This window comes from Chelonoidis abingdonii, chromosome 4 (assembly GCF_003597395.2).
Source record: "Chelonoidis abingdonii isolate Lonesome George chromosome 4, CheloAbing_2.0, whole genome shotgun sequence".
In the NCBI taxonomy this organism is placed as follows: Eukaryota; Metazoa; Chordata; order Testudines; family Testudinidae; genus Chelonoidis; species Chelonoidis abingdonii.
In genome coordinates, this window is record NC_133772.1 from 46950311 (window position 1) to 46967252 (window position 16942).

General features: G+C 42.8%; 1 protein-coding gene across 1 annotated transcript in view; it reads left to right on the plus strand.

The window, feature by feature from the left end:
- ABCC8 (ATP binding cassette subfamily C member 8) overlaps positions 1–16942 on the plus strand; it is a 134769-nt gene that overhangs the window by 109803 nt on the left and 8024 nt on the right. The window contains exons 30-36 of the mRNA XM_032799206.2: positions 1986–2088; positions 8462–8575; positions 9226–9346; positions 9487–9617; positions 10379–10457; positions 13110–13218; positions 14635–14738. Of these exons, the coding sequence (XP_032655097.1) occupies positions 1986–2088; positions 8462–8575; positions 9226–9346; positions 9487–9617; positions 10379–10457; positions 13110–13218; positions 14635–14738 (761 nt within the window). The remainder of the gene's footprint in view (positions 1–1985; positions 2089–8461; positions 8576–9225; positions 9347–9486; positions 9618–10378; positions 10458–13109; positions 13219–14634; positions 14739–16942) is intronic.

Genomic DNA, 16942 nt, shown 5'->3' on the forward strand with positions numbered 1-16942 from the left:
TCTTGTCTATTTTTAGGAGTATACTGCTTTTCAGCTACATATTGAGTGGTATTAATGGCCTTTGAAGTTTGGACTTTAAAGCTTGAGCAAAGTACGCAGCCCCTGCATTCCTAAAAATAACACAGTAATATAGGAGTCCAGCCATAGAGCTAGCAGGTACCAGTTGTTCCTGCAGCAGCCTTACTGTCCTATATTTGCTCTTGGCCATTTTGAGCAACTTATAAAAATCCAGGAATTATATCAGAAAGATAGCAGCTGCTGTTGCTACAGCCACAAATAATCCTTCATCAAATATCCTGGGTGTAAATATACCATCTCCATATGTTGTCTGGTGTATAAAGGACTTCGAAATGAGCTGCCCTAAATAATAAATAAAATGTAAACAAAGTTTTCCCAAGGAAAGGTTTCACTTTAGGGACAATTCCTGTAGTGAGATTCTGAGAAATTTGCAGCACTCTAATGATAAATTGTACTCATGAGCAATTCCACCCCCCTACACGTGTTCCACTGCTGACTGCACAGTGCCAGAATCCCTAGCATTTTATAGTGTCATGATCACTGGGATAATCTGTGAATAGTCTGGACATTTTAATAAAGAGGGACTTGTTTTTTTTTAAAGGTAATTACTTTTTAGCCTGTACATGGAAGGGAATAAAGGAATGTTTATAATTGACACATAGTAGAACTTCACTAATACTCATGCTTTATAATTTGTACAAAACATTGGCTGTCTATCTCCTCATGTCTGTGTAATGATTTGATAACGGAGAGCTGTATTTATAACCAAGGCTTCATTTCTTTTACAGACTGTTTTGCAGTCTGTTTACTAGTATGCTGTGTAGTATTATCAGTAGCTATCAAAATAAATGTACAAAGTTTATGTTTTGGTATATTACCCTGACTGATTTGAGTACTAGCGAAACCTTGATCCAGCAAAGCACTAGATTAGGCAGTCTGCTGCATGCAGACAGAGCTCCACTGACATAATTCCAGGATCAAGGCCTAATGCAGAAGTTTTACTAACTAGCAAATGTTCTTTTATTTGTTAGTGTGTATCAGTGTGGTTCTACAGTAGTAAACTTAAAACAAACTTGCTATATTTAAAAGTCTTTTCACTCTTCAGCTGGTTTATTTTGAAGAGAGAAAAAATGGTTTATAAAAGTCTTATTGCTACTTTAATTGATTGTAGTTCAGTAGCTCCCACGATGTACTGGGCATTGTCTATGCAAAAATTAAGAGACACTCCCTAACACTGTGAGGTCTTGATCCATGACTAGGGCTCGTAGGCACTACTGCAATACAAATAGCAAATAACCCCTCGATTTTATATGGTCAGGTGAAAAGAGGAGTTGTGTTTTCTGTAGAATTAGCACATCTTCTGCTTGCTCACTCTCTTGCTTGCTCTCATTCATGTGTGTGTGTGCGGTGCACACTTTCTCAGACTCTTATCTTTTTCTTTATTTCAAGCCACCTTCCTCACTGCTGCCATGGTAGTGAATGACTAGCCAGAGTCTATTGTCATTTATAAATTATAGTTTTAATATGAACTGTCCAGCTAACCAATGTTAGTCCCAGAGTCATATATAAAATGTCAGCTCCAGTTTAAGAAGGCAGCAGAATCTTATTTGTTCCTAAATAAAGGGCATTGTGGCTGAGGGATGATTGCATATGGTCATGTTGTAGGACACTCAGGGGGTTCCAGTTATTGAACTGTTGAGTGATGTAGACCTTTAAAATTAAAGTTTTATCAATAATTAGAAGCTGTGACAGCATGCTGCTACTTACAGCTCCACAATTTGGGCGTGTAAATGCTGTTTGTGTGTGTATAATATATACACTCCAGCATCTGGGTATTCGGATTAAGAGGCTGGGTTGAATCACTCTTAAAAATATGTCCCATTAAATGCATGTGTTTTTGTTTGTTTTACTTTCCCAAGGCCTCATAGCACACATTGACTTCTTGCTTTGCCATTTCTGTTTTGAAGGTATGAAGGCCGGTTCCGACAGAAGCTTCTTGAATATACAGATTCCAACAATATCGCTTCCCTTTTCCTTACAGCTGCCAATCGCTGGCTGGAAGTCCGCATGGCAAGTACATTACTCTGTGTGTGGTTGGTTGGTTGATTTATGCTTTACTTTGATCCTGGCACTCCATTGATGTATATGAGAGTTATCCAGCCTATACCTTTGCCGTGTACATGTCTTTGTAAAGAAAACTTGCCCAATCACCCAGTCGATGAAAACACAGTGGAGTGCAGGAGGGGAGGAATTCTTCCCACAGGCTGCAGCTGTTATTCCAGAGCTGGAATAGGATTCATGGCCCTTTCCTCCCTCCCTCCACTACCCCCCCAGGGCGACCAGATGAGAAGAAGAAGATATCAGGACACATGGGGGTGCCAGTGGAGCAAAAAATGGGAGGGAAAACGGAGTGCCATGAAATTGGTCGGGACACAGGACAAACGCCTAAATATTGGGACAGTCCCAATTTTATCAGGACTTCTGGTCACCCTGCCCCCCCCCCTTTTCCTGTGTGGAGGAGAATGATCAGAGTATCAAGATCCCACCGGGGGCTGTGCGTGTCAGTACACCTGGGCTTCATCCATCCAGCCACCCCTGCTGAGAGTCCATTGTATTGGGTGCTTTCTGCACCAGTAGGGTGTGTGAGGATTTGGGCCTAAGTCCTTTCTGGGTCAGCCAAAGGACAGGGCTATTGCCTTTTGTGTTCTTGTTCCCCTTGTACTGCAAGTACAGCAGGTAGGTGAAAGAAATTATCTGTTAAAAATGAGTCTTCAGGAAGGCAATACAGAGAGCTTCTTATGCTGTGTGATGTTAGCATTTGTATCTGTTTCTGCAAGGCACCGATGTAACAAAGCTGCTGCTAGTCATGTTATAAATGTGTGATCCTTCTATGTGCATACAGGTACATCTGTGTGTATATTTCATGTCAATCTGCACATTAATTTTAGACTTTCACATATACTGGTGTATTTGCCACCTAAACTCAGGTTTATTTGGTGACTCAGAGGAAAGAGAACTAGCCTGTATTCTATTAAGCAAATAAGGAATAGTGATGAAGAAGCATCTAGAGATGATCGAGATCCCGTTGTACTAGGGACTGTATAAACGTAGACTTCATCTACACTGGCAACTGGACATGGTCCAAGCACATGGTTGTGCCAGAACCCCCTACTGTCCACATCTAAACCCAGAAATACAGGTTTCAAGACCTGTCCAGGGAAAAAACGCTAGTAGACCTGAGGGGTGTGGGTATGAACATGCCTTGGGCTGTGGTATGGCCCCGTTCCCATGCCAGTGCGTAGGGTGGATGGGGTAAGGGGTATGTCTTGAGTTCAATAGTCCTCCAGCCAATACCCACAATATACTGAACCTTTTCATGCCTGACCCTTATCCAAATCTATAAAGGTCCCTGCCCCCCCATTCTCACCAGTAGTGGTGAGCTGTGCTGACCCCTTCACAACAGTTTTCTACTAGACTCTCTTCATCAGTACACGTGGCCATGGAATATGCTTCAAGAGCTGCTGCCTGGTCACCCAGCCACACGCAGGTCCCAATAAATGTGTGGTCGGAGTTCACCATTTTCCATGACTTCTCCCACATCACCAGGAACTTACACCTGTAATGGGAAGTTGCAGAGAGGCTGGTGCATGTGGGCATTCACTGTACTTTGGCCCAGTCCCAGGAAGGAATAAAGCACCTGAGGCTCCAGTATCAGAGGGCAAAAGACTCCACCAGTTGCTCCAGGAGAGATCCTCCAATCTGCCTATTCTTCAGGGAGCTGGACCACATGTTCTTCTAGGCTCCTGCTACTGAGCCTGTGGTGATGCATGACTCCCTCCTCAATCTCCACCAGCCTCATCAGCTGATGGAATGCTGATGAAGGCCACAGTGTGGAGATGGTGGGGACTGTAGAGGAGGAAGCCTTGGAGAAAGAAGAGTGTGTCATGCTGCACCTCTGCAAGGAGAAGATGGCTCAGCACGCCCCTCCTGATGACCTAGAGGAGGACCTCTCTACTCAGCAGGAAATAGAACCTGAAGCTGGTAAGTTAAACTCAACCGTCACCCAGATGGTCCCCAACCAAGACACAACTGTAAATTCATGGTAATTTTATCGAATTACCATGAACCACTATAAAGCTTTTTTTGCAGAAGTTATAGAATGGATTATTAGCGGACCGTTAGTACTGCCCCAGAAATAAATGCGCCCACCAGCCCAATCATACACTTTAAGACATTACATTTTTAAAAACCATTAGTTGATGTTAACTCTCATTGTCAGCAGGTGCTCCTTTCATGGGGGCTGCAAAAGTTCTCTGAGAACCAAAGATACTGAAACAATCTCATTCCTGAAATGCTGAGAATTATCACTATTGCGTCCTTCCACAGCAGAGTTATGTTATGTGGGGAGATTTCTTACCTGCTTTCCAAGGAAAGATACAATATAATGCTGCTCTTGTGATTGACTTGGCAGAACCTTTATCTGAGAAGAGTGAGCCCATTCTGCATGGGATCCAGAAGCAACAGCCCAGCAGACAAAGCATGACACCTGAGGATGTGGTCATTGGAGTTGACAGAAGGAGCCAGGAAAAGTTTGGCTTTGCGGGAAAGAGAGGAATGGCCTATTGGGCTGGAGCAACAGACTATAAAGTGGGAGGAACATTTTTTCCAAAGGCAGGAGGCATTAATGATCTGGTTCCTGGAGCAGGACACATGGTACACCTCTACCATGATATAACACTGTCCTCGGGAGCCAAAAAATCTTATCGTGTTATAGGTGAAACTGTGTTAGATTGAACTTGCTTTGATCCACTGGAGTGCGCAGCCCTGCCCTGCCCTCCCTTCCTCCCCCCTCCCCCCCAAGCACTGCTTTACCGTGTTATATCTGAATTCGTGTTGTATCAGGTCGCGTTATATCAGGGTAGAGGTACATGGAATGGGAGTTGCCCAAGGGGACTGGGAGTATGCCCTGTTGCAGTCCCTGATACAGGGGGAGGTGGAATGGATTCAGGTCCTGCCTGCCGCAATAGCTGCACCAGTATCCATAAACTGGCATCTCCTTCTCCAGCTACTACTCCTCCTGCACCTGCAGCCCACCATGCTGCTGAGTTAGAGGACCCAACTCCCACCCTCTGTGATAGAGGTGGGAGTCTGCAAGACTCCATGCACAATACTCTGTACTGGCACCCGAAACCCCTCCCTGGGGAAGTCCTGTGACTGTGGACAAAAGAAACAATGAGCCCGAGACTGCCTGAAGGCCAGCATGTGTCTAGCCCCCAAACCCCATGCAAGAGACACCCCTTTTTGACCCATCCCCCTCCTTGTCCAGAGTAGGGGAAGATCAAGGGCCATAGGGAGTGAAGGAAGTCTGATCCATTCTGTTTTCATTCACAGTTCCTTTTAAAAAAATGTTCAGAGTTATGCTAAATGTACTAGTTTCAATAAATGTTAGCTTCTTTTATTTGTGTGTGGACCTTTCATTTGGGCTTTGGTAAAGGTACAATTTTTTTCCCTTTAGTTTTGGGCTCCTTCAGTCAGTGCTTTGAGTCATATAACTCTCCGGGGTAGAAAACTGCAAAGTCCAGTCTGACCCTCCCAGAACCACACCCCCACACCCCAAAACTTCCCCTGGCCTGGAATATGTGAATATAAGTAAGCTGGGGACATGTTGGAAGCGCAGTGTGCATGGAAATAACAAGTAATTTTATTAACTGGGTCTGTGGGAGGGGGTGAGGAAGAGAAGGTGAGTAAACTTCTGTATGGGTTTAACAAAACAACGGGAAAAACAAAGTGAATTAGCTGTGCCATCACATATTGAACAGTGCTAAAACAGCCCTTCCTGCACCCTGAGCCCTGCAAAAAAACCACAATCACTTTAAACCATGGGGTGCTCACAGTTAACAGCCAGTGAGTGGTTGTATCCTCCCACACAATCATAGTCACCAGAGATGAATTGTAAAAGCCCCTCCCACATGCTTCATCAACTGTTCTCAAGATCCTTCAGATACTAAAGTAATCTACCTGAACTGTGGTCTGGTGAACAGCTGTGAATGTTAACACAAAATGAAAAAACAATAAGTGCAATTTAACTGGCCAGATGCCATCTGCAGGCCAATCACAAACCAGAAGGTGCTATACCTGCGAAGGTGCCCTGCCCCAGTTACCTGTAATGAGTCATTACCTAAGCAATCAGCTAATGACAGTCATTGGGAGAGGAAAAAACCTGTGTTGAAACACAAGTGAAAGGGAATGTTCCCTCTTTTATTTTTACAGTAGCTGCATGGGGTGTGGCACTTTGCTTGGGACCAGGCTGCAGTCACCTACCTGCACGCCCATTGCCCCATAATGTAAGCACAAATTGCATCCTTGGTTTCCCTGGCCCACTGTGGTCCAGCACCAGTATGAACATTTATGGAGCAGCCTGATCCAATGAGGTTTTGCAAGCCCTTCTTGTCCTGAACGCACTCTGTCCTAAAGTACTCACCTTTAATCTCACCAATGCTATGAAGGGCACAGCATGCCACAGTAATGCAGACTGCGTTGCCTACATTGGCGTCTAACCAAGAGCATAAGCATCATCAACAAGCCTTCAGCCGTTCAAAGGTGTTCTCCACTACCATCCTGCAGCTGCTTTGTTTAGAGTTGACTCTCCATTTTGCCAGGTGGTTAAAGCTGGGCTAGGGTTTCGTTAGGCAGCATAGGAGCGAGTATGTAGGGTCCCCCAGAATAACTGTGGGCAAAGAGAACCACATTGCTTCTGGGGAATAAAGTCTCTTCCTCCCCCTTCAAGGACAATCCCAATCTTCTCAGCACTCTAGTGTCATGGCCTGTCCTGTGTGTTGGACAGCATTCAGGAATCTGCTTTTGTGGTCCACTAAGCCTTTAAGAATGAGTGATGTACTCACTGATGTACTCGCTCGCTCCTTTCAATCAGCAAAGTATGGGGATGTGGGTGCCATCGATGGTGTTTCCAAATTGTACGGGGCCATTCTCTGGGACCCCAGTATAACTTCTGGTACTTTGGTTGGGGTAACCATGTGTGGGTAGATGAGTGCATTGATGGGTTCACAAACCTGCACCACCACAACCCTGACAGTGGCCTTCCTCACCCTGAAGTGGTTTGCAGCTGGCCAGTAGCTGTCTGATGTTGCCAGCTTCCAGAAGGCTATAGCCATCTGCTCCTGCACTGCGATGGGTCCCCAAAACCTTGTGTTCTGCCACTGTAGGGTTGGGGCCAGCTCTCCACAGAGCTTCATGATTGTTGGCTTCCTCATCCTGAAGTTCTGTGGTCACTGGTCATCATCCCAAGTTTCTAACACTATGTAATCCCACCACACAGTGCTGGTTCTTCTGGTCCAGATGTGGTGGCCTCCTATGGACTTACAGTTGCAATGCCGGTAGTCTCCTGCATCTCTGTATCATGGGGAAACAGTGGATTACTCCCCATCCTGGCCACCAGTCTTTGGCTTGCGAGAGAGATCCGAATCCTTTCACCCAAAATTCTCACCAGTCATGTATTGCAATGCAGTCACGTTTGTCTCGCAAGAAGGAGCCGGGTACCATCAGTCACTTGTACCATGTCTTCTACCAGTTGGGCAGGAGAGGGGTGAGTGGGAACTCCATCACTAGATGTGTGAAGGCATCTGCAGTCCCACCAACACACAGCAAGGCAGATCCTAGAATATATCCTGTGACTCATAGAGCCTTGGGATACTGCCCCTGAAATGCTAGTGCTAACCTTGCTTATCAAAAAAAACCTGTGTGGACACGGTTATGTCCAGGTTCAGAGTGTACACCCATGTCCAATGCAGCATATTTGGACACTCTGTGCAGCTGTGGGGTATATGGGCAAGCTTACACACACCCTTGTACCTTTGTCCAGTTGCCAGCGTAGATGTGGCCGTAGAGGAGGACAGTCCCTGTCCCACTGACTTCCCATTCTAAAGTTTTATCTATATTCAAAAATTGTACCACGTTAACTATACCAGTTCCATAACCTCTAGTGTGGACATAGTTATGCAAGTATAGCTTATTCCTGTAAATTTAAGGAATAAGCTATTCTAATATATGGCACCTTTATCTAATGGGTATAACTGACTCTATACTAGCCATTGTATCCATATAACTATTTCAGTAAAACATCACATACCTAACTGAAATAGTTATATTAGTAAAAAACTATATGTAGGCCAAGCCTAATTTAAGATGGGATGGGGATACAACTGTGGATACAACCGACAATACCAAGAAGTGAGAGAGAGGAGACAAGGGAAATGGCAACAAAAAAGGGGGTTAACAGGCCGTCTCTATCCACAGATTATTTAAAATCTTCAGCGTGTGTTTCAGTCTTAGCCATGTAAAGGATTTATTGTTTCAAACTGAACTTACCAAAACATTTGCATAGTCTCTCTATATATAGTGATGAAGCTTATTCATATTCCTTCAGGAATACATTGGAGCATGTGTGGTTCTCATAGCAGCTGTGACTTCTATTACCAAGTCCTTGTACAATCAGCTCTCTTCAGGACTTGTGGGCTTAGGACTAACCTATGCTCTTATGGTAAGTTAAATCAAGCATTGAGTGGCTTCTCCCACACACAATATTTTCTTGAGGGCACAAAGGTGGAAAGGACAGAAGGTGCTGTATACACATCCATACTGAGAAGCTGTAAAAACTGTGAAATAGTACATTAACTTCAATTCATACTATGTGGGTGATATGTTTGTTAAGCATATTCTTTTCTGAGTTCTTAAATCCCTTGTAAGTAATATATAGTGTATTTATTAATAAATATATCAAAATGTTATCATTCATTCTAATTGAAAAATAGTATTACTAGATCACTAATTTACTCATCATTATGCTGCAATCTTTCATTCTAGATATTCAGGCTTTTTTAAAAAAGAAATATTCTCTCTCTCTCTCTTTTAGCTTTTATTTTCTTTTTAAACATTGGCATGTAGCACCATAATACCAGAGCACCATACCTAGGATATTTAACTTGCAGCCAGTCTTGCCACTCTGTTAATGTGCACCAAATGTTTCATTCAGCTTATTAAGACTTTGTATTCTAAATAAGCTTCACAGAAACAATTAAAAAGCTGTCCTGGAGGAATGGAAGTGCTTGGTGGTCTAACGGTGTTATGATGTTTCTCTTTCAGTATTTCATATTAGCAAAACGTGACATGTATTTATTTATATTATTTCAGGTGTCTAATTACCTGAACTGGATGGTTCGTAACCTGGCTGATATGGAGATCCAGCTGGGAGCAGTGAAAAGGATCAATGGCCTTCTAAAAACGGAAGCTGAAAATTATGAAGGGCTCCTTTGTGAGTGTGGTATTGTATAGCTTGAGAAAAGAACTCATTAAATATTTAATGATTCACAGTGAATTGCCATAAATAACTTATTAGAGCATTTAATGAATTGATGAATTGATCACAAGTGGGTTTTTATGCTCCGGGTACAGCTCCTTCGCAGATTCCTCAGAACTGGCCTGACAGAGGTGAGATCCAAATACAGAACCTGAGTGTCCGCTATGACAGCAACCTAAAGCCAGTCCTAAAGCATGTCAGTGCTCACATCTCTCCAGGGCAAAAGGTAAAAAAGTGGAGATGATTTGAGAAATGACTCTTTCCCCAGTCAGACCAGCTTGTAATAGAAACTATAGAGTGGGGAGAATGTACTAAGCTATTTTTTATTAATGATTTCCAAAGTTTTTCCTCCTCCAAAATAATATACTCCAGTCCTAATCCCTTATACCGGTTTCTTTATGCCTTTGCTCTGGTGCCTTCAAAAATGTGTACTGTTACAGTGATGTAAGTGCTTCTTAATCTTCTGGTGCTCTGCTGTGGGACATAGGGCCTCAAAATAAGGGACACTGACAATTGTAATGTGAGATATACACTCCATCATTCCCAAATGGCTTCTCTGCCCTGTCCCTTCATTGGTCATCTGTCCCTACTTGTCCCTTTCCCCTCAACCTTCTTTCACCTCCTTAATCTTGTGTCTCTCTCTCCCATCATACAATTGACTCTCCCACCCAAACACACCGCCTCTGGGGTACTAAGCTTTGCTGGCAGCACAAGCCAACCCTCCTTGTGCTCCAGAAGGTCTCCTTGTGGCCCACTGTGCCCTAGCATCCCCATGGAGGGCCAGCCAAAATCTAACCCTGAATGTCCAATTCTCTTTTAAAAGACAAAAAAGGGAAAATAAGGCCCCTGCTGAAGACAATTCAGTTTTGTCTTTGACTTCAGATGGGGCCAGAATTTCACTCCAAGATGTTTGTTGCAAATGCCCTGTACAGATATTTCTCCTTCCTACTCATTTAATGTTCTACTCATCTTGTTTCTGTGTTGTAGATTGGAATCTGTGGCAGAACAGGCAGTGGGAAATCCTCCTTCTCTCTTGCCTTTTTCAGAATGGTTGACACCTTTGAAGGTAGGCTCACACCTGTTCCTTCCAGTCAGGGGTAGCTCCCTGGGGAAGCAACTTTGAACTTTCTTTATCTGACACTAACAGCCGTGAATTATAAAGACTGTACAAAGACTGTGCTAAGCATTGTTGCTGGGCTTATTCCAAGTAAGAGACCATCTGTCTTTCATTATCTTCTGCCTTATTGATAACCCAGGTCAATATAAAATCTCATTCAACGTGATCAGTGTTTTCTAACACTATGAGCAGCCTCAGGCAAGTGTTTCCATTAAAAATAGAAAAGGACTCCAAACGTGTATTTTTTAAATAATCTGTATTCTGTGTCAGTATTGGTTTCCTATAAGGCCTGAACCTGCTCCTTTTGAAGTCGATAGCAAAATTCCCATTGACTTCAGAGAGAGCAGGATTGAGACTTTAATTACTTCCAAAAGTAGATTTGCATGTCAGGTTGAGAGGGAGACTCTTTATGCATCAATTAGATCTTTTTTTAAGCATTTGCCAGTATGCATTAAAGGGGTAGGCAAAGGTGTAGAGGCAGCATATTTCTGTCTCCAACACAAACTAACAAGCATAGTGCTTATCGGCAGCAGGGAGGGTTGAAAAAATATGCGATAGTGCAGGTGAATCCAAGGACAGAGTTGTTCAGGGCTCCAAGGATAACTTGGAGCTTTTGCTACCCACTCCGTGTTCAAATAGGTGGTTACTTCCATCTTCCACCCTACCCCATCTCAGAATCCCTTCCCATCACTCCACAATGCTATGACCTCCTTTGTGAGACAGTATTTCCAGGGCTGATGTATAATAGTAGCAAATACTACCTCCTGGGTCTACTATGAGCCCAGAGGCTACTTGGGGAATTGTCATGTGCACCAGTCTGAGTTAGATGTCTCTATTTCAACCCATCTGGAAATAATGTTTATTTGCCTGTTACTCCAAACACATGCACAATGGAGTATTCCTCATACACCCTCCATGTAGTGCTAGTGAAAAGAACCTTCATCCCCCTATGCTGCATGTGCACATTAGCTGCCATGAGAGGAGGTGGGCTCTCTCCCTATGAATATTCTTAGAGCCAAAATCTCTCTCTCTGTTCACTTCTCAGCAAAATATGGATATAATGTTTTTCTGTAGAAGCAGCATTCATTTGCAGTCCATTTCTGGTTGGCCTATCCACATACAATTCATGCATATCCATCACCTCTGAGTACGCTTGATGTAGCAAACCAAACAGAGCAGGAAGCATAGAGGGCACAGGAAGATCTGGAGGATATGTGCCAAAGCTTGAGGAGCACACTCCTCATCCTCTGTGCCCTGCTCTAGAACATCATAAACAAATTCTTCCTGACATTTTCACATGGGGAGGAGAAGGGAGAAAGAAAAAACCACTCATGATAGGGGTTAGTCACATCACTTAATGCACTCAGGAAGGCCCTTGGATATGGTTATGATGGAGGGGCTATAAGAACCTGAATAGAACAGAATAGAATTGGATCCCTCTGTAGCTTGGGGCATGAACAACTCATGGACAGCATACAGAGTGTGAACCCTTAGAGACCTGAAGGGAAGAAGTTTCACCCTGCACTTGCCTTCTTCAACAAATGCAACTTAGCTATGTTCTCCGGTATCTTTATGACATTGCACTAAATCAACATCTGATAATTTATTCTGGGTTATTAGACATCCTGCAAATTAAATATATAATTATTTGTGTGGCTCTGACCTCTTCCAGGTCTCTCTGCGTGCATCCCTTCGGATGCTAGGCTTTTGCCTGTTCTGGAGTGGAATCCCTGATTCTCCCAGTTTCAGAGTGGCCCCAAGGCTACAATAACTCGAGTACCAACTGTGATTGCTCAGCAGGTCTGACTAGGTCCAGCTACCTGCAAGTCTTCCTTCTGGGAGCCGTGACCAGTGTACACAGTGATCCACTACAGCCTTTTCAAAACAAAGCATTGTTTAATCAGAGGAACAAAGCACAAGAGAAAAAGAAGCTTAACGCAATAAAAGGTTTACACACATACCTTACCTAACCTAAAGCTTATGTAGGTGGAACTTAACCCAAACATCCCAGAGAGTGCTGAGGAGCAGACTGAAACCCTAGAGGTTGGGGGATGGGGTTTCTGTCTGTTCCCCAGCACTCTCATTCCCTGTGCTGCAGGGATTTCTCTTTATCCTTCCTGAGAAAATTCTTTGTTCCAGTTTGCTACCTGTTTTCCCACCCCACCCCTGCCAAGCCAGACTGTTCAACTCATCAGCATAGCTAGATGTAAACTTCAAAGTGATAGACACCTGCATTGTCCATTAAGTATGCTAAATAGGGCTATCTGAAGCTATTGTCCCCTCTCCTGTGTGCCTAACCTCTGCTTGAATTAACCCCTTGTAATCATATATCAAACAACACAATAATCAACAACCAACCAGATGGGACATGTAATATTCATAAAATATAACCGGCATCTGCCATGATTTAGTCTCAAGGGAATTGCACTTTCTGCTTAGCAGTAACTCATTTCACTGGTGAATAAAGTAATATGTAGCCCAAAGGTTAGTCTTGCATGCTTCTCTGTAATATAATACAAACTAAAATCAAGTTGTGTTGTTGGTTGCTAGCTATATGATGTGATGAACAATCTAGCAGACTCTCAATGATCTTTTGAATAGGGAGGATTATCATTGATGGCATAGACATTGCAAAGCTCCCTTTACAGACGCTAAGATCCAGACTGTCAATCATTCTCCAAGATCCTATTTTGTTCAGCGGTACAATCCGGTAAGCATAAAGCACAAACAACAAGAAACTGTTAGGATTTGTGTTATCCCAGATTATGATTTTCACAGAGAGAGCAGCAACAAACTATGCAGGTAAGAGGCCTCATGCTCCACTACCTTTGATTTATCTTTTCTATGTGTTCCTCCCCACATCCTCCTCGGAGCCCAGAGAGCCCTTCTAGAGCAACTGCACCTAGTCAATGCTCCACAGTTTGGCAGAGATTTCTCCTTAAGGTGGGACCTGGGACTAGTCACTGTCTGTGACCTGCTACCCTCAGGACCCAGTGAGTAGGCCAGCCAAAGTCAGCTCAGGAAATTGTGAGACTGGCATTAACCAGCCCTTTAGAGGTGAAGTGGGGAAGATGGGGGGCGCCATGGTACGTAACAAAGGAGAGTGGAAGGGAACCAGGGAAGCAATGCAAAGGTGGTTCAGGTTCTGTTGGCTTGGAGCTTAGTGCTCTGTTAGGTTTCCAGGACCTTGCCCCTTTCCCTCCTCTATGAGTTTAAAACCTCTTTCCTATGTGGGGAAGGTGAAATGGAAACTCAGAGAAGAGAACTTCACAGAGTTTCCAACAAATGCCATCCCCTCCTATGACATTTTCCACAAAAAGGGACAATCTGACCCTTAATAAATTGTTATATTGCCTATGTACGCTAATTTGGGCATTAAAGTAGTTAGAGTGGAGTTTCATTTATAATGACTTATAAACTGCTGAAGTTTGCCTATTGATTCCATGAGACTTCTCCTGAGGCAGATTATTTCCTGTACTCACTTGAATAGGACATGAATTATTTATATCAGAAGATAAAATGGCAGTATATATTTGTTTTGTTTGTTTACTTATTCAAGATTTTCTTTAGGCCAACACTGGACATTCACCACATGTACACTAGCAGTAAAAAGTGAACCAAAGATCACATTTGCTGCTGCGAGTCTTTTATTCCTGAATATCATGTTATATTTTAAGCAACACGATATGACATGAAGAAGATTAGCACTTATCGCTGCCTATTTCGGGTGATAATAGGCTAAGGATGCACTCAGAGTGGTTGATAACAACTGTTGAGTAATTTATAGCTACTGTTCTGCTATGGTGATGCCCTTTTGTGTTTCATTGTTCAGCATGATGCTGATCATTCTGTGTACCACAAACTGGTATTGTAAAAACTAAAAGGGGGCCATGTTGGATTCAAAGGGTCAGACTCTGATCTCAGTTTCACTGGTATAAATTCAGAGCAAATCCACTGACTTCCATGGAGCTGTTCCTGACTTGGACTGAGGTGAGATCAGAATCAGGCCCAAATTGTTTAATCCATCTATATAATTATGTGTGTGTTTGTTTTTAACCATACAAATATAAAGGTGTATGGGTGAATTTGATGTTGATAGTTAACTTTTAACTGTATTGAATCTTAGGTTTAACTTGGATCCAGAAAAGAAATGCACAGACAGCATGCTGTGGGAAGCCTTGGAAATAGCACAACTCAAACATGTGGTGAAAGCACTACCAGGGGGTCTAGGTAATGCTTCTTTTTGCTTTGGGAAAATGCTTCCAGGGTTAATTCATTTCTGTTTAACATTTAGTTAGTAACTTACAGCAAAATGGCTGTTACTGAAGCCACTTAGTATCAGGCAGGCTGGTCCAAGGTTTTATGGGTCCCTGTATGAAGTCAGATAGATGTGCTGGGACCCAGCCAACTCCCTCTCCTGTTTTACCTCTAGCCTGGGTAAAGCTATAAATGACTGCTGCTGGGATGTCAATTAAACTCCTATTGAGGTCAATGGCAAAACTCCCATTGACTTCAGTAAGGCCAGATTGTCGCTCTTGGTCTCTGGTCCTGTGGCCAGTGGCATGCTGTCTGTGTATGCAACACATGCATTGCATGTCCCAGAAATACTTTCTACAAGAATGCGAAAGCCCTGACCAGCTGTGTCTGTGGGACAATCCTTCCAGCCCCCAAACACACACAAAGTTCACAGTTTTCTAGAACAAAATGGCATCCTCCACACTGCATGGTGCATGCAAGGTCACACCTTGCATGCAAGTGTAGAATTGTATGCCTTACTAAAAATGTCATGGTACGCCACTCACTGTTTGCGTACACTAATAAGTCAAGAGTATGCAAACAGATATAAAGGTAATTGAAATATTAAGGAGGTTGCAAATGGAAATATAAAACAAATTAGAGAAAATGATCGTCTTATGGGATGGAAAAAAAAGATGGACATATAAGCTGGCAGTGGGATATAATGCCTGAACCCACACACAAAATCGAAGAAAGACCCTGTTTCAGGACATGAAATAAGTCTAGCAACCCATCTATGTAATATATTCAAATAATACTGCATGGTTGGAGTAGTACTGTGAATAGATATACTAGAGAGAGAGATATAGTCTGTCACATAAACATGTTAAAATCACGTTGGTATTCATGGAATTGTTTGTGAGTGCTGCACTGTGTTCCAGCATGCGCCAGAAGGCAACATTTCCCCAGATTATTTTTTCCCTTGAAAGAGCAATGCCCTTGGATTTCTGTAGGGTGGTTAGGTCTGCTTTAGAATTCCAGCATTTCTTATAAGCTACTTTCACTATTGCAAATGCATTTAAGTACTTGAGTGCAGTACTCAGACACATAAAATGAATCTTAGAATAGGCAAATGAAACAGGTATTGTGTGCTGAATGAAATGTACTCTACAGACTGATCCAGACAGCTATTTTTAATAAAATAAAATCAAGTATGAAATATACAATACATTACAAAACACAGCATTGTAAGCTCCTTGAGACAGGGCCTATCTCATAGTCTGCTCTGCACAAGGCTGAGCACACTGTCCAAGCTCAACAAACAACAACAATGGTAATATCATGAGCTAAATCCTGCTCTTGGTTATACCTGTTCTACCTCACTGAAGTTAGTGAGAGCAAAACTTTGCCCTTCTTATGCATTTATCAATACTAGTCCTATCCATTTTTTAAAAAAAAATCCTGAACATGAATTTTAGGTAGCCTAATCACCCATTGTATGCCTAGCGCATTCTTAATCATATCCAACAGCTGACTGTGCAGTCATGGAGCATAGTTCCAAACAGTTCAAAATCTCAATGACTTTAATCTCTATTGAGGACATCCCAGGTAACTAGTAGTACTCAAATGTGTAAAATTACAAGGGATACATTTGTGATTTCAAATCAATCTGCTCTTGGAAAATCCATATCACTTGTCTTTTATTGTCACTCTTCATGCTCCATGACACCTGCTGTACCTTTCTTTTTGTGCACAAAGAGTCTGATCCTGCTGACCTTATTCAGACAAAACTCTTTTTGATTCCAGTAGGATTTTGCCTGAGTTGGGACTGCAGGGTTGGGCGCACAAGCAGTCGGTGCTGTCTCACGTAAAGTTGTTTTCCTTCAAGAAGGCAACAAGATACAACTCTGTCATAAACAGATAGTTAAGGGTTAATGTCTCTTATACCTGTAAAGGGTTAACAAGCTCAGTGAACCTGGCTGACACCTGACCAAAGAACCAATCGGGAGACAAGATACTTTCAAATCTGGGTGGAGGGAAAAGTAAAAATTATCTCTGTAAAATCAAGATGGAAAAATGTTACAGGGTCTTTCAGCTTCACCTAGACCAGAGGGATTCCCCCTCCCAGCCTAAGTATACAAGTACAGCAAACAGAGTTAAAATCCTTCCAGCAAAATACACATTTGCAATAAAGAAAA